Source organism: Tiliqua scincoides, chromosome 4 (genome assembly GCF_035046505.1).
Source record: "Tiliqua scincoides isolate rTilSci1 chromosome 4, rTilSci1.hap2, whole genome shotgun sequence".
NCBI lineage: Eukaryota > Metazoa > Chordata > Lepidosauria > Squamata > Scincidae > Tiliqua > Tiliqua scincoides.
In genome coordinates, this window is record NC_089824.1 from 104,482,895 (window position 1) to 104,504,455 (window position 21,561).

Sequence of the window (21,561 nt, forward strand, 5' to 3'; positions counted from 1 at the left end):
TCTGTACTTTTAATAGGCTACTATGTACTATGTATAATGCAACAATTCCATCTGCTTTCAGCCCTTTCTCCATCCCCCTCTTTCGTCTTCTATTGGAAGCTCCTTGAGGGAGGACCTGCTCTCAACACAGGCACGCACAACCCCCTTCCAGCCTCCCTACATTTCCCTTTAAAAACCAAAACCACTACTGTACTCCTATAACAACATTGTGACTACACTGCAGTGTGTGTGTCCCATGATAACCGATACAAACAACGACAGCACAATCCTAGGCATATCTATTCAGAAGTAAGCCCTGTTGAGTTCAGTGGGGCTTACTCCCAGGAAAGTGTTCGTAGGATTGCAGCCAAGCTCGTTGATGACCGTGTTAGTCCAGCAGAGGAAAAATCCACAGTACAAATGAGAGTCATACCTTTATAGGGAATTATCCTATAGGATTTTTCATCAGGTTAACCGATATGCATAAGAAGTTTTCAATATGGCCGGATGAAGAATCCGGTAGAACCTAAAAGCTTGGGTCTTGTGATAACCTTGTGTCTTCTTTTGGTTGGTCTAATAAAGACCTTATTCTGTTTGCTCATTGGACAACATCAATCCATCCATCTATCCAATCTTTGAACCTTGGACGACCTTGCAGGGCTGTTGTGATCCTTTCTCTTTCAGACCCTGCCTCCTTCCCGCAGGGGTGGTGATGGTGGCAGTAAGCTAAGCAAGGGCTTTTCATCCATAGGACAATTTTTTTTTAATGTGTAAGAACAACACACACAAACCCACCTTGTTTCCCACATGACTTGCGTTAGACAATGAACACCCATCTTTGCTGATACCGAATACTTAAATCATTTCTGCCCAACGTTGCATATATGCAACAGGGATCAAATGTGTACTACACCTGTGGCAGTAGGTAGTAGTAGGTTCACATGGGGTAAACACGTGCTGCTGCCCTTTCAAACGTAGGCTAGGGTGCTATATGCTTCCACGGTTTCCTATGGCCAGTTCCTCCCTCTTTCCCTTTGTGCATGCGAGCTAGTCCCGTCTTGACGCAATGGCGTTGCCAGTCTATGCTTTTCCTACGTCTATGGAGTCTGTAGACCAGAAAGCGAGAGCTCTCCTTTCCTTCCGGCCCGATGGCGTCCTCGGCGCACGTGAGTACCGCTCCGCACTTCCTAGCAAGGGAGCTGCGGCTCCTTTAAGAGGAGAAGCCTCTGTGCCACCTCGGGGCTGGCGGTACTTAGCAGCTGCCCTGCGAAGGCTCGCCTGGTTCTTTCCTCGCGCCTTCTGCTCAGCCCCGGGAAGGTGGACGGGCTCTGCTGCTTGCCTGCATGGAGCGGTGCAGCGGCCATGCTCCTCCTGCTGCAGCAGGGTTGCTGAGAAAGAGGCCCCCAGCCCTGGCTGTGTGGACCACAGCAACATATGGGGAGGATGGAACTGAAAACTGTGAAATTTTTAGTGACAGTGCAGTCTTATGATGCACTACCCAGCCTGTGATTAGTCTGTGGAACTCCTTGCCACAGGAGGTGGTGGCTGCATGTGGCCTGGGTGCCTTTAAAAGGAAACTGGACAAATAGCTGGAGGAAAAGTCCATCGCAGGTTGCAAGCCATGAGGGGGTTTGTGCAACCTTCTGATTTTAGGCTCTCTCTGCATGCCAGATGCAAGGGAGGGCACTGGGATGCTGGTCACTTGTGTGCTCCCTGGGGTATCTGGTGGGCCACTGTGAGATACAGGAGGCTGGACTAGATGGGCCTTTGCCCTGATCCAGCCAGGCTTATGCTCTTATGCATGCTGACCTGAGAGTAAGCTCCTTTGAGCAAAATTGCACTTATTTCTGAGTAAGCATGCACAGGATGGTGCTGCAAGGAATAATCTTGTTGGATAGTATATCAGTCCAGGAAAAATATATTCCTATCCCTCCATGAAGTACAAATGAGTCTCTTCTTTTTAACTCCCCGTCTGTGATCCCCCCCCCCCGTCCAAGCCCAACTGCTCTTGTTTCGTATTGCAGTTGTGCAATGAGTATGCCTGCTTCATCCAGGCTAGAGAGAGATTTTAGGTTTTTAGGCACCATGAAAAGGAAGCTGCCAGATGAGGATGGATATGATGGATAAGCAAAGAAAGATTTGACTGAGTTGGGGTGGGGCAAAACTCTTTATTGGGGCTAGGCCAGTGATGCTTGTTTCACTTATCCATAGTCCTCATCTTTGTGTGTTTGACGTAGAGCAGGGGTCTCCAAACCCCGGCCCGGGGGCCAGATGTGGCCCGCAGCGAGCCTCTATCCGGCCCGCGGCCAGCCTTTTGTCCCCTGAAAGCCTCTGGCCCACTCGACTGAACATGACCAGAGCAGTGCTCTGATTGCATCTGGAGGGTGTTCTGAGGGCCAGAGAGGCTAAGTGAATGAGCTCACTCATTCATTTATTCATTCATCTAAGTTCCATCTCTAATTTATTTATTTAAATTTTATATATAGCCCTCAGCACTGTGCCAGATATTTCATGTGGCCCTCTAGCCAAAAGGTTTGGAGACCCCTGACGTAGAGACAGGAGACAATGCCCGGGCCCTCAGCTGAGTGCTACACTATTGTGGTTTCCGCCGTCCTTATTTACTACCTGCAGCACACTTCCTCATCCCCATAAGTGTATCCAGTGGCAATTGTAACTGACCTCCTCAGCAGCTGCAATTCTTGTTTACTTCCAGTGATGCAATGCCTGCAGAATTTCATTTTTGCTACATTATAGTCAGTGATGGGGGTGATGAGATCTCTGGAATAATTACATGGAATAGAAAACTTCCAAAAACTTCATCTCTGCACTCTTATTTTAAATATTAACTCAGGTAGCCACAGCTTGAATACCTGTGCCCTTACACAGTGCAGACTTGACAATGGGATAACCAGGGTTTGTGAGTTTGATAGATGGGCTGGTTCATGTGTGCTTGTGTGTCAGTTGATTTCTCCACTGTACACTTACTGATTGGCATGGATTGAATGAAAATAGACTGACTCCACTGAAAGATCTCTGAAAGTAATCTTAGGGGATTTAAAAGCTGTGGTGTTAAATCTATAATGGCTCATTTAAAAATGCAAGCCTTTGGCACTCATGTGTGTTGGTTTTGATAATGGTGATAGTCTTTAACATCTTGTCATGAACTGGTGTATCATTATGGCTAAGAACTGAACTGTGAATCAGAACTTTCCTCTGATTCACTCTGTCTTTCACTCCCTAGGTGGCCATGGGCAGGCCATTTCCTCTCAGCCCTAGTGTTCTCCCCCCCTTCGCCGGTCAAGTGGGGATAATAATTTCAGAGTTGCTGTAAGGGTACCAAGATAAAATGTGAAGTGCTCATGCTGTACCAGGTTCCAGGTACCAGGTTCCAGAGGAAACGTGCAGTATCATCATCATCATCTTGTCATTGTATTGTATTGTTGACTGTTTGGTGGGGCTCATGTATGTATGCATGAACCTTAAGGGTACCAGCTGATATGTGAATGATGGTGAGCTCACTGGGAGGTGCTAATTGTAGCAACTTTATGGAGGTTCTTTTAAAATGTTTTTCCTCTCACCCAATAGGCATGTTCAGATGAAGAGGAAGCACAATGTGAGCCTAGACTTCGAGACACCCCTGACGATATTTCCCTTGAAGCAGCAGCAAACACCATTGCCTTTCACCCCAGCCAGGATATAATAGCAGCTGGAGATGTGGATGGTGATATCTATTTGTGAGTACAGCTTCTGGGAAAACAAAAGTGTTGACTACATATCTGGGTGAGCTCTTGCATAGGTCAATGCAGGTAAGGGCCATGGGGAACTTTCCTGTCATCTCCCACCAACAGTGTGGGGGCAGCAAGATTTTATCTTGCTGACAAGTCTGCATTGTGGAAGGAGACAGATATTCATGATGTGGCTGTCTAAGCCAATGGGTTGATATTTAAAAAATGAAGAAGCTGAGATGAAGTTTTTGGAAGTCTTCTATTCCATGAAATTCTAGAGATCCCATCATCCTCGTTTCTGACTAGAAAGTGGCAAAAAGGAAGTTCCAGAGGAAAATGTGCGAAGAAAATATTGCAACTATGGATAATGTTCTTCCAAAATCTTCCAGAAGATTTTGATTGTTCTGTTTAAGAGTAGCCATGCTGATTGAGAACAAAAAAGTTTCTAGTCCATGTCCTGCCATGTGGCTCCTATGGCCATCACATTCAATCCAGCAGATACAGATGGTAAACTTGGTCATATGCATCTTCCCTTTTTAGCCCCTGAGGGCAGCAGCAACAGCATCACACCCTTGGGATCAGATAATACCCTGGATTCTGGCCCATTGGAGAAATCTTGCCTTGTCCAAGGTTGGCTCCATGTTGTCAGATTTCAGAGGATCAGGGAGGGAATTAAGCCACCCTTAATCTTCCTCATAAGAACAGCCCCACTGGATCAGGCCATAGGCCCATCTAGTCCATCTTCCTGTATCTCACAGTGGCCCACCAAATGCCCTCCTCCATCTTCTGGGGTTGCTTGTACTCCTTGGGAGGGGCTCATCTCCATTGCCAACCTTGTTCTCTCTCAGCCTCTACCCCTGCATCCTCATCCCTGGCCTGTGAAGGTTCTTTTGAAGTCACCTAAGGGCTAGAAGCCTTCTCCCCTTCCAGTCCTGCCCCTACTAACCTATTCCTTTCCCCTTGTGCTTGTGTTTTTCACCTGTAGGATCTTTTGTAGAATGAACTCATCAAGGAACTTTTCTTAGTTAGCTGATGGCCCTTGTTGGGTGCTGCCTTTGCATGTGGCTGAGGGTGTAGTAGCTAGCTCAGGATGTTTTTTGGTTCAGTAACATGCCTCCTTGATTGAGTTTAGCCATCACGTTGGTGAGGAGAGCTAGGGTCAGGATCCTTCTTTTGTTAACCACTTATTTTTCCCAAGTCAGGAGGCTTCTAGGAGGTGGTTTGTGTGATATGGTCAAATTTCAACACATTACTGTTCATGAAAATTTTGGAGAATTCATGAGAATTTTGGAGCAGTCCAGCCAAACCATCCTGATTGGAGGGGTGGGTTGCTTGCTTCTGACAATCAAAAGTGTGACCTTCCTCTTGACCTGTGGATCTAAGGCCTCTTGCCATCTGTCCTGGAGCTAGTACCACCTTACTAGCCTGGGCTGTGCTTTTCTGGCATGTGCCCAGCACTATTCCTTGCACACCTTGAACTAAAATGAAATGAAAGCAATGGCAGGCAACATCTACCAGTACTTCTCAAATTTCATCTCTAGGTATTATGGTTCTGTTTGCTCTGTAATAGTTTTGCACTTCACCTTGAAGATCTTTTTGTTTAGAGAGAAGGTTTCTGAAACTCCCCTCCCCTCTTTTTAAATTGCAGGTATTCATACTCCTGTCTGGAAGGTGGGAATAAGGAGCTTTGGTCTTCAGGGCATCACCTAAAATCCTGCCGGGAAGTGTCTTTTTCCCATGATGGACACAGTGAGTGTTTCTCTCCTCAGGGTTTGCAGCTAATTGTGCACTGTCTTTGAATTAAATTCAAGTGAACATTGAAGAGCTTGTGCTGGAGAAGTAGAAGTAGTAATTACAGTTGTTTGAATTTGAGTGGAGCACAAAGTTTCAGATTAAACTCTAAGAATACCAGATGAATTGGAATGTTACCGCATTCACTCTTTATGCTATTATAAAATCAACATGATTTTGCTATATCAACATGAATGCTATTTTAAAAGCATTGATTTTAAAATAGCATAAACAGTGACTGTCCATTTAGGGGTTGTTCTAGCTAGAACAATCTATGTAGTCAGAAAGTGACATGTTCTCAGAGATTATGGAAGAACCCTCACTACATTAATTGCAGATTAAAACTTTTTATCTATAATAAGTGTTTGAATACAGAAAGAAACTGTCTTCCTTGAACATATTTTGAAGGGACCAATTAAGTCTAGGATTTCTGTCAAAGGCTTATAACATCTTACTGGATATAGAAAATGCAGAAATAAGCCCTATATACGAGCAAGAGACTTTTAACAAAGGACTTCCAGACTGCCCCCTTCCACAGGATGCAGCGTGTACTCTGGTAGTATGGAAGGGATAGGATTCTTAGTTAGAATGCTCTAGGCACCAGTGTACTAGGAATGTGTAGTGCCAGTGTTCCTTACACTATGTGTTGAAAGCATGATGAATTGGTAAGTGCTGAGCAATATAGCACAGCTGCTGGTAGTGGGAGGTGAGACGAGATGGTATCTTTAATTTTCTTTTCTCTGGTCTGCATGTTTCAAGCAAATACTGTCTGTGGAGTCCAGCAGTTGTACACAGTAGTCGTATGTGTGTTTTGCTGTTCTCTAGAGCTTTTCACAGTATCCAAGGATAAATCCATTCATATCTTGAATGTGGAGGAGGGTCGTCTGGTGAAACGCTTCTCCAAGGCTCACAAGTAAGCATTTGGGACCACTTCCTAGTTTTTCCCAGTTACCATCTGAAAATCTGTGAACTTAACTTCTAATCTTCTGGGTGCTTGCAAACAACTAGCTCACTTCAGTCCTTTCAGTGTTTCCCATTCCTTTGCAGTCCTGGGGTGTTTGGTGGAGTGAGATCTGAGGCTTTACCCAGTGTGTCAGCATTATTGCTCTTACTGTGAGAGCTATTTTGGCTCTGAACGCACTCCCGCATATTTTTGATGAATACTTATATTTTGTTTGTGCCAGAGACTGGCCTTAGTAGCCAACTGTTTGTCTCTTAGCCAGCTGTGAAATCCAGCTCCGTCATGTACTGGAACTATAACATATGCTTTTGGTTTTCAACAAATTGGTTTTCTTTAGACTGTATAAAAACTTGAGCTTTATCTAGGTTAAATTAACATAGCATTTTAAAGTTATTTATACTCTTTTTTTCTGCAGTTAATTTTATGGTGTTTTTCTCTCTCTTATCCATTCTAATTTTTAAGGTATATCTTTCTCCCCAAATACTGGATGATTCTTTTAAAAAACGTTACAGCATCTACATTTTCTGGTACAAAAACCAAAATGTGGGAAAAGCATGGATGTTGGCCTATTTTTAAGTCCCTGTCTAGGAAAGTTTACTACCAAAGTGAAGCAAGTTGGTTTTTGTTTTTAAAGGAACTGAAATCTTTTGGAACCATAAGGATGACAACTCCCTATCAAGTTTTCTATTTTCCAGCTAATCCTGACTCTAAACTTTGTCTCCTCCTCATTTTTCCTAATGCTGCTGTCTTGCATACTTATATAAGAATAAGCTTCACTGAAGTCAGTGGGACTTGATTTTGAGTAGGGCATGCATGGGCTCAGCCTGCAAAAAACAGTGTGCATTTGCTTAAGAAAAGCTTTTCTGTCAGTTGTAATGCATCTCTAATAAGAAGCTAAATAATCTTATAAATAACCCCTTTCAGAGAAGTACTACACTGGTAGCAGCATATAATGTATCTATACCTATGTACGTATATACTGTATATAACTGCCCACTAAGGATTACACTTCATGAAGAGGACTATAGTCCAATTTCACAATAAAATTTATCTTTGCCCTCTACAGTTCACTCGCCAGATAGATGACTTTCTAAATAGGGTCTGTGAAAAGAGGTCTTCATAATCATAGGATCAGATTGATCTACAAGGTACTGTGTAGATTCTGCACAGTCACTGTTAGGCCTCTTATCTGCCCTTCAGAGAAAGGTTCCCAGATGTTTCTCCCCCCCCCCCATAGCCCCTGTGCTCACACCGGAGGTGCTGTGCAAATGTTGTGACCTTTTGGAGACTCCTCAGGGACCTTGCAGGTAGTGATGGCTGGGGGGGGGGGGAATAAGGTTTCTATTAATTCCTTGGTTAGCTATTGGCTGTTCTGTTAAATTTCTGGGATTTCCACAGCTCTGCTTTGAACTGCCTGCTGGTGATAGATGAGCACTTGTTTGCCACGGGAGATGACAGTGGTGAGTTGAAGGTGTGGGACCTGCGCAAGGGCACCTCCATCATGGAGATGAAGCAGCATGAGGAGTATATCAGTGACATGGCCATAGATGGAAACAAGAAACTGCTGCTCACCACCAGGTACTCATCTGTTCTGCTGTTAATCACATGGGTCAGTGGGTAAGGCTTGTTCCCCTTGGATGATTATTAACATTTTTATTAACAGTATTTATATACCGCTTTTCAACTAAAAGTTCACAAAGCGGTTTACAGAGAAAAATCAAATAACTAAATGGCTCCCTGTCCCAAAAGGGCTCACAATCTAAAAAGATGCAAATGAATACCAGCAGACAGCCACTAAAACAGACAGTGCTGGGGTGAGGTGGGCCAGTTACTTTCCCCCTGCTAAAAAAGGAGCACCCACTTGAAAAAGTGCCTCTTACCCAATTAGCAGGGGATTATGAAGATTCTTTGACTGCTCCTTCAGAGGAAGGCCAAGCCTGTTTGATCCACAGTCTGGTGCCTTTTCTCTCTGTTCCAAGGGCCTTTATGATAGGTTCAGTTTCCTTCTGTGATGCCTCTGGATCTAAAACACGGCAGTTGTCCAGAAACAGTTTTCTGCTGGGAATTATTGTACTATGTGCCACTTCATTTCTTGCAGTGGTGATGGAACTATGGGAGTCTTCAACATCAGAAGAAGGCGCTTTGAGCTATTGTCAGAGCCTCAGAATGGAGACTTGACAGCCATCTCTCTGATGAAGGTCAGTGCTGTTGCTCAGTGACCCATGAGAAAGGGCTGCTGTACCAGTGGCTTTAAAAGAGAGGTACAGGATCATGATAGGGACCACTGATCTGTGGCTAGACTGCTTTTGGTGCAGATGGTAATGAGGACTTCAAAGCACTTTCCTACCAATTCTTGAACTGAATTGTTATGCTGCAGATTAACTCAATTTGAGAATTCCTGTTGAGTTAATCTGCAGCATAACAATCAGGATATCATTTGGGTTGCTTTAGAGCAGGCGTGACCAACCTGTAGCATGCCATGTGCCACTTTTTATGTAGACAAAATCTTGAACTTGCTGCTGGCAGGGTGCTGGTCTGCCATGCCTTGGCATACCTGGAAGCACCAGCTGGTACGCTGCTCAGGTAATGCCCCAGCAGGCCTTGTGCAAAGCTGTCAAGTATCCCTGCTGACTTGGCTGCAGTCCATAGCCTGCAGGAGGGACTCCAAGGCCTGTTGCCTGATGCAGGCGAGTCAACTCCCTGACATTATTAAAATTGTATATAGGTGGCTTTGCATATGCTATTTAGAAAGTGTCTGTGGGCCACTAAGTGGCATGCATGCTACAGGTTGGCCGCACTTGTTTTAGAGAAGATACAGGTGTCATTCTCTCTTACTCATGTCTAATAAGGGGAGGTAAGTCTCAATGTCTAGTTAAGTTATATTCTTTTTCTTGCCCAGCGAGGAAGGAAAGTGGCATGTGGCTCCAGCGAAGGGACCATTTACCTCTTCAACTGGGACGGTTTTGGTGCTGCAAGTGACCGGTTTGCACTGAAGGCAGAGTCCATTGACTGCATGGTCCCTGTAACAGACAGCATTGTTTGCACAGGCTCTACTGATGGAGTCATCAGGTGATACTTTGTTCAACTGGAAAGCAACTATCTATTATTTCTACTAAGGCATGTGTAAACACTACAGAAGTGTGGGGTTAGGGATGGGAATGGGACTTTATTTTGTTTATATTAAAGAATTTATGTCCTGTTACTCTCACAAATCTGTAGCCATTTTAAACAGATAATTGATTGAAAGTTCTTGGTAGGAGATGACTAAAAACAGAATATTGAAGTGAGTGGAACTGTGGAGGTCACACCTTCTCTAAGGGCTGTACTCCCTTGCCTAGACAGATTCCCTAGACCAGGCAAAGCTATCTGAGAACCGGTGGCTGGTTGAGTTCCTGCCCTAATACCTGTAGAGTGGACTAAAGTTAGACCAGTTGATTGGACATATCTGAAGCAGATGTACTAACACAGGGGTGTCAAATTCATTTCATGCAGTGGGCTGAATAGCATTCATTGCACCTGCTGACGGCTGGAAATGACATCATTAAGCAGATGATGGCCAGAAAAAAGCACTTTGTTCTCACATAGAAACTCATTAGCTGCAAATGACAGAAGAGAAAATGAGCAAATCTTGATCTAATTTGAAGATATGAGACAGCCCAATCATAACAGGGCCCAAATAAATTGCTTCCGCCTTCTGTTTGACACTCCCGTACTAACACTACGTAAGTGTTTTGATTAAACAAGAGTCTAAAGGTCCTCATGTTTTGAAGGCAGTTTCTGATTTGGATTTGACATTTGATATGGTAATGTAATGTATGTTTCCTTCTTTCTGGCTCCATTTTTACATTCCTCCACTGTCTGCTAAAGTTAGTCACTCATTGTTACTTGAGTCAGCTCCATGGAAGTGGTTAATTAAAAGCTTTCTATTCAATTCCCCCTCCCCCACCAGCCTCAAACATCCTAGAGTGAGAACAGAATGAAACAGTTTCTGGGTGCTGTTACAAGGCTAGTGGCTTCTTACTAATCAGGCTTCTTGTTCTAGGGCAGTGAACATTTTGCCAAGTCGGGTGATAGGCAGTGTTGGACAGCACGTGGGAGAGCCTATTGAACAGCTGGCCAAGTGTCACACTGGCTCGTTTCTGGCCAGCTGCAGCCACGATCAGAAGGTGAAGTTCTGGGACATCTCCTCACTTAACTCAATGATTGTAGACGATTACAGGAAGAAAAAGAAGAAAAGTGGACAACTGAAGTCTTTGAGTCGCAAAGCATTTGGAAGTGGGGAGGATTTTTTTGCAGGCTTAAGAGAAGAGGCAGCAGGACCAGAGGAGGAAGAGGACAATAGTGCTACTGAGAGTGACAGTGATTGAAAGATATATGCCAATTATAAATGAGGGGCTTATTTCCTCAAAAAGACCCTTGTGACTACAGCCTGCTTGAACTTATTTTTGCAGGGATTTCAGCTGAGAGAAGTGTCCATGCTGTTCTCTAGAACAAATAGCAGGAAGTTTGGGTTTCTTATGTGAAAACTCAGGTAACCTAATTAGATCAATACTGCAGAGCATACCTTAGCGTGAGAGATTCTGCCTGGATCTCTGCAGTCCGTAATGAGAAATATTGCACATTTCTGCCTGTGCAATAGGCAGGACGACACTAGAAATCTCTAGTGATACATACCAGCCAGTGTGGTTGGAAAGGACACCTGTTTGCCCTTTCTATCAGGAAAAGAACACAGTAGGGCTACAGCAGTTGTTTCTAAATGGGATTAATGCTCGTCTTGGTTCCTAAATATTTTAGGAAGCAACCAAGTTACTGATCTACGTATGAACTGTCTGAACATCTGCTTTCCTCCAGTAAAGAGGCCGAAGAGGTTTAAACCAATTAAACAGATAATCTGGATAGGCCAAAATGTTTGTCGTTCTTTGAAACAACAGCTGCAAGACCCAGCAAAGATTGCTTTCAAATAGGGGCCCTTTAGCGTTGTTGAGGAATTGCTTTTCTGTAATTGGTTAGAAGTGGAATTAAGATCAATCTGTACTAGCAATGTGAATTATGAAGTTAGGGACACTTAACTAATTGTCACCTTAGGAGAGCCTAAGCCAGACAAAATAAAACCATTCAGAAACCTTTATATAGCATCATTCTTCCATGGTGGAACTTGTAAGCAATGTGGGGGAGGTTCAGTGTCTTAGTACCTTTCATGCAACAAGACAGTTCATTTGTATAGCAACTGAAGGCCCTCCAAACATGGGCTGCACAAGAACAGTGACTCTGCAGAATCAAGCCTAACACCCTCTGCATAGAAAGAATTCTGCTGTGAGGCTTATGCTTCAGGCAATCTAGATCTTAAGTCAGATACCTACTTGTAATACTTGAGAAACAGACACTGCACCTTCATGGCTTCAAAAACATTTTTAATATTAAAAGTGCCAGTTTCCAGAGTTACATGCTTGCAATTTTTAAATGTGCTTTAAGAAGGCAGAAGAGTTTCATGAGGGACTTTGCATCTCCTTTCCTGAAACCTTCATACACTTTAGTCATTCATTGGGCATAATTTTTTGTAATGTTAAAAGGCACTTGGCTGTTACTGCAGCAATGTTAGGCATCGGGAAACAAGGATCCAACTTGAAATCGTAGCTTTTGCAACATGATCACCTAGAGATACAAGGCTACGAGAAGCAACCAAAAATTGCTACATGACCAGAAAGCTTGTCCTTTTCCTTATCCTAGAGGATTTGGCCAAACAGCAAATTCCAACTTTGTCATACAAAAATGAAAACATTAGATACACAAAACAATATTTAACACACAAACAATAATTTAACATAAAAGAAGGAAACAGCCCTTGCTTTTGAAAAGAAGATGGGAACCATAGGTGGGGTTTTGCATCTTGCCCAGTAGGTTTCCACTTTGAAAGATACTGTTTCGTGCTCTTTGCAAAACTCAGCATGCATCTGTTCCCAAAACTATAGAGGCTGTTCAAAGGAATACTCAACAAGACACTTAAAAACTACTATGTCTAAACATTAAAATATAACTAGAACACTAGAATAACCAAACTTTCAAAGCCAGCTGATCTCCAAATGAAAAAAAGGAACACAGGTCCTCCTCCACAAGGGTTCATCCAGTAAAGCCAGCTTTACATGGGCCTCTCGTACATTTGCAAGATATTCTTCATTCAAACAACTGGGCAGCCTGTTGAAAGAAGTTAATAGTTTAGGCTCCAGATTTTTCCCACCATCTCCAAGAATCCTACTTCCAGATTCCTCCCCTTCCTGGACACACTTCAGAGAGAAGGGGTGGTCCTTTGTTCACCAAATACATTCATGATGTAGTAACCTGAATCATCGTTCAGGTACTTCAGCTGCATCTCACTTACTACACAGGCAGCACACTGACTGCTTTGGAAAACCTCATCACACAATGCCATTTTATTTTAATGTGAAGCTAAGAGCTATATTTTTGTGCTTGGATTCATTAAAGATAAACAGAGTTACAGAAGCAGCCATGGCAAGTATAGCCTTCCCTATGAGGTTGCAAAAAGGAAAAAAAATAGTAGATGCATATACTGATCAGGATGTAATCACTTAAGGCGCCCCCCCCACCAGTGTCTGATACTGCAAAAGCCACATAGATCAAGTAGCCTAGTCAAGCATATTCAGTAATCATGAAGTGGTCCTGCTAGAAGACTTCATATAATTATCCAACTCATGTAGATAAAGCAACAGAAGATGCAAAGAAGTAGCTGTTTATAACAGTTTATCACTAGGCTGCTTCCAAAGAGTGAGAGTGCTCAATGAAGCTGATCTCTACAAAATTTTTCACCCTTTCCCTCTTCCATAGCAGCCTCCCATGCTACTCAAGGGTCTCCTGAGTAGCTTTTGCACAAACAGAAACAACTAGTAGTGTTGGGGGGGGGGGGGAGGAAAGAGCCAGAGGCTCCCCATCCCCTATTTTTGCATTCTACTAATCTGTTAAAATAACTAGTCTGTTACACACACACACACACACATAACTGCTATGGCCAGTTCTATGAAAAAAGCCCACATAAGAATTGCACACAGTAAAAATGCTCTAACCCACATGGGTAAAGTTTGTGTGGGCTTTTTTTTCTGGTTACCGCCATGGGCACATCCCAATGGAGAAAGAAAAGGCAAGATAGAGGTATTAATCATAGATTTTTTATAATTCAGTAAGAAAGCAGGGGGAGGGCCTTGTCAACCCACTATTGAGTAAATCTCCTACCTGGTTCTTTTAATGCTGTGTTTATACACTAGCAAGCTGTGTGAAGTGCATTGGTTTATCTTATACTTTATACCTCATCCTGCACTGTTAATTTTTTAAAAGTGCACAAAGGGTTAGAGGTACAGATCGACAGCACATGATAAAATTCACCCTCACTTCTCTGGAGAGGAAATTGTAAGGGGTGGGTACATAAGCAGTCTCTGTTGAAGACTGCTTATTTGCCCATCCCTTACAATTCAGTTTATATATGGTTTTTCTATATATGAAATTCTACTTCATCATCTTCTCAAACGTACCTACTGTTGCAGGTAAGTTCTTTCCTTAAAGGAACATAAAGCAGTTTCTTTCTTATGTTTCCTATACATTTGTCTATAGAAGGCTCTGGTAGAAAGGGAGAGGAAGAAGAGTTATTGGGGAAAGGACAGGGTGATGGAGAAAGAGAGACCTGAGATAAGTGTGTGAATTAAAAAACTATGTTTGGATGTATAATCTTGCTTACTGCGTCTTAATTACTACATACCAAATATAAAAATCTATCCTCCCAAGGTTTTTCCCTGTAGATATAGGGGGGCATGTGGGAGTACATATGCCCCCCTATATGTGTACACATGCCCCCACATGTAGATATAGGGGGGCAGTTGTACTTATGTTAAGAGAATAGGCATTTTGAAGGACTATGCTAGCTTTGGATTATACCAGGATAATTGTCCCCAGTCACTTACCCAGGCACTTGAGTAGCTGGAATGCCACTGCATTTTTAGCCATTTCATGGTCTTCCACAGTAGAGTCATCTTGCTTGAGCCAAATGAACCCACTAAAGGGAGATGGATATCTTGGAATGACCACCTGGAACCAAAACCTCAACCAGCCTCCACGGGTTCTTTGCACACACTTTGTAAGGAATACAGGAGCCCCCAAATGTCGCTCTTCACACTGGAAGTTCAAGTAGGCCAGCATACTAGTGCCCTCTGCTGGAAGCATGTGGCAGTCCATTAGCCCAGAAGGCCCTTGGCTGGGGATGCGCCTCTCAGAATCTAGAGATGGCAGAACCTCTGGGAAGTCTTGCAGTGAGGCATTGTGGAGTTCCTGCTTTATGTTTGGTTTCAGCCAGTCCACCTCAACCTGGTCTCCATAGAGGGACAAACTACCTGCATAGAGAGGAAACAACTTTCATTTGGTTTCTAACATAGGCATATCCAACAGTCATCTCCACACAAGTACATGTGCCATGTCAAAGACAGGACAAAAACCAGGATAATTCAAAAGCTCCTTCAGAGGGGTGCATTTTGCCTTTTAAAAATAATCATAAAAGCTAACCTCCCTTTCTTGTGTGAATTAGTCCCAACAATGGTCACCACCTCATCACTCAGTTTATTTAGGAGGGGGCCAGAGAGAATGAGAGAAGAGCTTCTAGTTGGCAGCGCCCTTACATCATATGTGTTCGCATGCATGTTTTAATGTGGCCCTTAGATCCTATGCAATTATCAAGTGCAGTGAATATCTAGACCAGGGGTGTCAAACATAAGGCCCGGGGGCCAGATGCAACCCACAGAAGCTTTTTATCTGGCCCTCAGGCTCTCAGCTGCTGAACAGTGCTAAGGAATTTCTGCTGAAAGGGCAGTCAACAAGAAAATGGGGCTCTCTCATATCTTGAAATATGGTCAACATTTGCGCATTTTCTCATCTGTCATTTGCAGCTAATGAATTCCTAAGTGTGAAAAAGTGCTTATTTTTGGTTATGACCTGTTTAATGACATCACTTCCTGCCTAATGACATCACTTCCAGCCCTCAGCAGGCATGATGAATGCTATTCAGCCCTCTGTATAAAATGAGTTTGACATCCCTGATCTAGACTCTTCCACTTCAGACTGCAGGTGGGCAGTGGCAATTCAGAATATAGGTTGAGCCTCATTATTCAAGTCAATTACTCACTTTCCCACTTGTGTTTTTTGTGGATGGCAAAAAACGCACTAAAGCAAATCAATTTAAAAAACAAAGTTTCTTTGCTCCAGTGATTTAAAAACAGCCTTGCTGACCTTTGTGATGTAAGAGATTAAGAAGAAAATCCATCAATCAGTCCTCCTCCAAGGCTTAGAAAGGCACTTCACTCAGCCCCTCCCTTCACCAATGCAAAGTGATCACCTTTCTTTCACTATAGGGGGGAAGGGAGGGGTTGCCTGGAGAGAGAAGGATTGATGGATTGTCAGCCAGCTGCCCTGGCTATTGTTAAAGGACTGTTCAGTTTTTTAAACTGATTTTAAAGGGGTGCATTTTCCCCTTCTCCAGGGATCAGCACATTCCTTCTCATTTGCAGTGGCCATTCCTGTTGAGTCAAATCAGTGTATAAAAAAATCCATGTATAAATAGGTTGGACCTGTACTCCCACATGAATTGGAAGTACACTCCACATAGCAAACCAGGGGAGATCTGCATTAAGCCTTTCCTCCAATATGCTCATTTACTACCATGTTTTTTTTGTTTGTTTGTCTGTTCACATGAGGAGACATTCCAAAATATGACCACTCCCTCACCTGCAGTGAAACAATCTGCAATTCTCACTCTATGAAACGTGCAGACCCAGTCTACATTTCCTTGAGGGTGTCATCAATAAGGCAGTTCTACCAAACCACATTTCTAGCATTTGGCAGTTGGCCTTGACCCTTCAAACATCAGGTACATACCTTGCACAAGAGCTTTTTTAGCCATTGCAGCAGCCTGATGAGAGGCATACTTCACTTCTGCAAGCTGCCTCTGCTTCCTAAAAGGGCTGGGGTACAAAGAGATGTTCAGGACTCCTGCAGTAAGTTCCTGAAGCATGGAGAGAAGCTGGTGCTCTTTTGCAGTGGGAGACAAGCCATCAATAGCGAGCTCACACTTGTCAGTGCTTCTACAGACCAGAATGGGGTAGCCGGCTTGGACTTCAGTATTGTTTAGCATGGCAATAGCCTTCTGGGCACTGTGCCGGTTGGTGTACTTGGCATAGGCAAAGCCACGGTTCAGCCCACTGAATGTCATCATCAGACGGAATTCATAGAGTGTTCCCGCAGTTTGGAAGAGAGGAATTAGTTTATCCTCGTAGATATCCTGAGGTATTTTCCCTATGAAAACCTCTGACCCAGATGGCGGGGCGCTGCCAACCCAACCTGTACAGAGAGCAAGAGAAAAAAACATGTTGCTCAAGGGAAGTGGTCAAGTTACCCTGTCAGGATGCAAGGAACCCTGCCACTGTCTCTTTACTAAGACTCCAGCACCAGGGAGCAAGAATACACACTGTGACTTGAGTCACACCACCAGTTAGCGTTTGTATAACACCTTCAAGTCTTCAAAGCACATCCAATGCATTATGTTGTAATCCCTACAGTCAACCTGTAAGATCAGCAGCTATCACCCCCCTGCTGTAGCTGAGGCAGAGGGGGAGAGGCGTTCCTCAAGCCACTGGACAAGTTCAAGGCAGAGATGCAGGTCTCTGACAGGCATTTTACCAAGGGGTACAAAGTTTCTTTTGGGCAGCTTCCCTATTCCATTGGATCTAATTTCATACAATAATTGGATGATAATTTCTATGAATTACAATACATAAAACTATGCAGGCTTACATAAATGTGAATGCTAGTCTTCACACAATATATGCAAACATTTTCTGAGATCCCAGGAAATTTCTGGCTCCCTAACCCCTCTTTTTGACCCTGGATCCAAGTTCAAGGTACCACCTGCAACCACCATGTCCCCTGTTGGAAAATGTAAGATCCCAGGAAATTTTGCGCTCTCCTTTGGTTCATGGGGCCCCTTTTCAACCTCTGGCCTGGATACAATTTACCCCCTGACCCCCTCTCTCATTGGTCATGCAGAAGTGAGATTCAAACCAAGGAAGTCCTGCTCAGTCTCTTGGACACTATGCAGTACCAGATTGCTAGTATACATCTGCATAAAATGAACACGAATTGGTTTTGCTACAGAAAACCAGACCTGTCCTCCTAGGGACAGGAACTAGTTGGGAACTGTTCCTAGAAGAAGAAAGATTTCATGCAATTAATTTCCATTAGAGATCAGGGAGATGCACCTCACAGGAAAGGATGCAGCCTCCTGGCTCACTGATGGTGCTACCAGCAGCCAAGCTAAAGCACACGTTTTATTTTCTATATAGATTGCAAGGCCCACAGGATGTGGGTTCACTACATACCTGGTGGAGGGCCCCCGTATTTTCTCTGGCCATTGATCTGAACTAACTGGATTCCAGTCTCTTTCACCCAAGTCTGGAGGGAAGCTTTGTTCTCCTGATTTATCCAAGTCTGAGAAGGAACATACCAAGCACACCACAGATAAACTCGCATCCATCTCTAAGACCTCTCAGACACCTCATTCCAACAACTCTATGAATGAAACTAAGGTAGTGGTTTCAAACTGTGGGTCCCGCCTTTCACCCAACCCTGACCAACAGGGTTGGTCTTTCTCTCAATACACCTGCAGAGACAGCCTGTTATCCATAAACTTTTCAAGCAACAGGTCAAAAAAAGGGACCAGAGTAGGGACCTCATAAAAACTATGGTAACAACAACTGCACTCAGAATGTTTGTTTTTTTTTAAACCCTACCACTAACCTGGTTAAGGTCAAACCAAAAAACTTATTTTACTCTTCCTAATGCGTATTAACCCCAAGTTAACCCCAAGTTAAATTTTTAGTTTGCTTTTTAACTTTAACTTTTGATTATTTTAGCCATATTAAACAATCAAAAATAAGTTTTTTGAACTATTTTTAGCCTTGAGAGACTGAGGAACTGTATGGGCTGTATAAAATCCTCCAGAGAGCCAGGTATGGTCCACGGGCCAGGGTGTGGAGACCCCTGGTCTAGAAAAAAGGCACCAGAGGGGGACATGATTGAAACAAATAAAATAAATGCAAGGGATAGAGGGATGTTCTTTTCCTCTTACACAATGCCAGAACCAGGGGGCACCCACTAAAATTGAGTATCAAGTGAGGCTGTACTTCAGCACTGGAAAGTTGGTTAGGACTGGGTCCTTAAATTTCTGGCAGATTTTGGTGAATGGAAAGCCCCTAGCAGTCCTTTTTGTTGCAGAGAGAAACCTGAAAATATGAGCATCTGGTGCATGTAAGCTAATTGAGTCTGGATAACCATTTCCACTGTCAGACAAAGAGGCTTTATTTATCTTGGGGAACAAGATAACTTTATCTTATTTATCTTTGTAGCATCTTTCCCCCTGTCTCTCCCCCCCCCCATTCAAGAGGCTTAGGATAGGTTAAAATACATAGTTTTCCCCCCTTCCTCTTCAAAATGTGCAAATGTTAAAATGTAACTAAAAAACAACAGATGTGAGAACCATTGCTTTTGCCTTAGCTGTGGTGCCTAAAATAAAAACGTTTTAACAGTGATTACACAAAATAGTAATAGTGTCCTCTCTATTGTTTTGTGCCAAGTAGCCATAACATGATGGAATATGAAAAACACACTTTTATACTAAATGTAGATCCCACATCTCCTCAACAAGCCAAGAGCTTGGTTCCAACTAAATTCTGACTCCAAAGCAGAATTCAAAAGTTGTGCAAGGATCAAGAGTGGCTCTGCCTCCTTTTCCCCAGTGCTGAAACACTGGTGCATTTCTTCCTGTTTAATGTTGCTCTTTTGGAGCTCGGCTAGGATTAAGATTATATGCAGTGAAACACAGGAATTACGATTTACAACACACAGCCACCCATCTCAGAAGCCCACGCCTACTCAGAAGCAAGTCCCATTAGAGTCAATGGGGCTTACTCCCAAGCAAGTGCGGATAGGATTGGAGCCTTACCGCACAATCCTATGCATGTGTACTCAGAAATAAGTCCCATTAGTGGGGCTTACTCCAAGGAGACTGTGGACAGGACTGTAGCCTAAGACTAGCAAGAAGTTAAGAGAGGAGCATCATTAAGGTTAGTGAGTGACTCTGGAGCAGAATTTACTCAAACCCCCGCCCCAAGAGGCTTTTTCTAGCACCCTCTCCAAAGAATAAATCCCAGTTCTCCTCCTCTTCCTCATCCCACTACCACGGGGCTGAAAAGACCCCACGAGAGAAGTTCCCCTCCCCTACCTCCATGGCCAGACGCTCCGGGATGCCCAGGCGCTCCTTTCACAGCCACACCCTCCTCGCACCAGCCGCGGCTCCTTTTTATAGCCCGCTGGGAGCGCGGCGTGCGTGGAAGCCTCTCCGGATTGGGCTTGGTCGCCGCCATCCATGGGCAGCCTGCCTCGGAACGCCTTCGGATTGGGCGCGTCTACGCCTCCCTTGGCATCACGCGTGTGCCTTTCAGGGGTAGCACCCTAACACCTTAGGTCTCTCTGTGTTAGAGCAAGGACCCCACAATAGGGTGATGGTGGGACAAACCCGAAAAAAAGACATAAAGCAGCCTCTTTGGGTGGAGTTCTGCAGAACTCTTCTCCAGGCAGATGATCCCCAAAAGGAGAGAAGGGTTTGAATTCAGGGGGACCAGGCGTCCTCTTTTTCCAGGACATGTCCTTTTTTTTTAGCCTGATGTCCTGGAAAAGAACTTCGATGTCCTTCTTTTCCCTGTGAGTGGCCCCTGCAAGGCAGTGCCAAGCCTTCTTGGAATTAATAAATTACATGTAATAAAAATGTAATATAGTTTAATTATACTGTATCGTGTTTAAATTAACCACGTGAAATCCACATACAGTACATGAGTGCTTTTAGCTTTGATTTTTGTCATGTCCTTCATTTTTCTTGGATGTCCTACATCTGCTCATCCTGGTTTGAGTTGCGTTCACTTACTTCTGAGTAGACATGCCAAGGATGGTAGTGTAGATGCCTGGGGGCCCAATCCTATCCAATTTTCCAGTGCTGGTGCAGTTGTGCCAGTGGGGTGTATCCTCTATCCTGTGGTGGAGGGGCAGTCACTGGGGCCTTCTCAAGGTATAGGAACATACCTTGGGTTGCACATACATGTGCAACCATGGGGCTGCATTGTGGCCACACTGGAGCTGGAAAGTTGGATAGGATTGGGCCCTGGGATGGGTAGGGATGGGTTACAGATGAATGCAGCCATTAGGGCAGAGTGAATCAGCAGGGTGATGGAGCTTAGAGCCCAATTCTATGCATGTGCACTCAGAAGTAAGCCCCACTAGAGTCAAGGGGGTTTACTCTCCTGTAAGTGTGGACAGGATTGCAGCCTTTCCTGGGTTTGAGTTCCCTACTACAAGGAGGCCTCCTGTTCACCCTCCCGCAGGGCCTCAGAGAGGAATTATTATTATTAACAGTATTTATATACCACTTTTCAACAAAAGTTCACAAAGCGGTTTACAGAGAAATCAAATAACTAATGGCTCCCTGTCCCAAAAGGGTTCACAATCTAAAAGATGCATAACACCAGCAGACAGCCACTAGAAAAGACACTGCTGGGGTGAGGAGGGTCACTTACTCTCCCCCTGCTAAATAAAGGAGGAGCACCCACTTGAAAAGTGACTCTTACCCAGTTAGCAGGGGTACAAAGTTTCTTTGGTGTCCCTTTGCAAAGGGGGAGGGAGGGGGGAACAGAACAAGGGGAGGGTGGTGACAGGGCAAGCAGAATGGGGTGGGAGGGGTGAAACAGGGTGGGGGAGAGTGGAGACAGTTGGAAAAATCTTTGGAGCCCAGGGCTACCCACCCACACAGCATCAGCAGCTAGATACAGTAATTCAGAAAACTAAACACCACTCTTAAGTCTCTCTAAAAGTTTTTAAATATAGAATGCCCAAGGCGGTGTTCCCAGCAACCCATGTGAACAATGAGTCTGAGATAGCAAAATGTAAGATCCCAGGAAATTTCTGGGCCCCCTCCTTTGGCTCCTGGGCCTGGGCACAAATTACCCCCTTTAT

At 44.0% G+C, this 21,561-nt stretch overlaps 2 protein-coding genes across 2 annotated transcripts; one reads left to right on the forward strand and one right to left on the reverse strand.

The window, feature by feature from the left end:
* Positions 1–1,127: 1,127 nt before the first annotated feature.
* On the forward strand, positions 1,128–11,582 carry WDR55 (WD repeat domain 55). Its single transcript, XM_066625179.1, has 8 exons — positions 1,128–1,145; positions 3,565–3,713; positions 5,353–5,453; positions 6,321–6,408; positions 7,855–8,034; positions 8,555–8,654; positions 9,356–9,525; positions 10,499–11,582. The coding sequence occupies exons 1-8, from the start codon at positions 1,128–1,130 to the stop codon at positions 10,821–10,823; spliced, it is 1,131 nt and encodes a 376-aa protein (XP_066481276.1). The 3' UTR covers positions 10,824–11,582.
* Positions 11,583–14,412: 2,830 nt separating this feature from the next.
* DND1 (DND microRNA-mediated repression inhibitor 1) lies at positions 14,413–19,922 on the reverse strand. The gene is made up of 5 exons (XM_066624483.1): positions 19,781–19,922; positions 19,555–19,589; positions 17,880–17,988; positions 16,381–16,842; positions 14,413–14,846 (listed from the first exon to the last, which is right to left on the reverse strand). The coding sequence occupies exons 1-5, from the start codon at positions 19,920–19,922 to the stop codon at positions 14,413–14,415; spliced, it is 1,182 nt and encodes a 393-aa protein (XP_066480580.1).
* Positions 19,923–21,561: the final 1,639 nt, after the last annotated feature.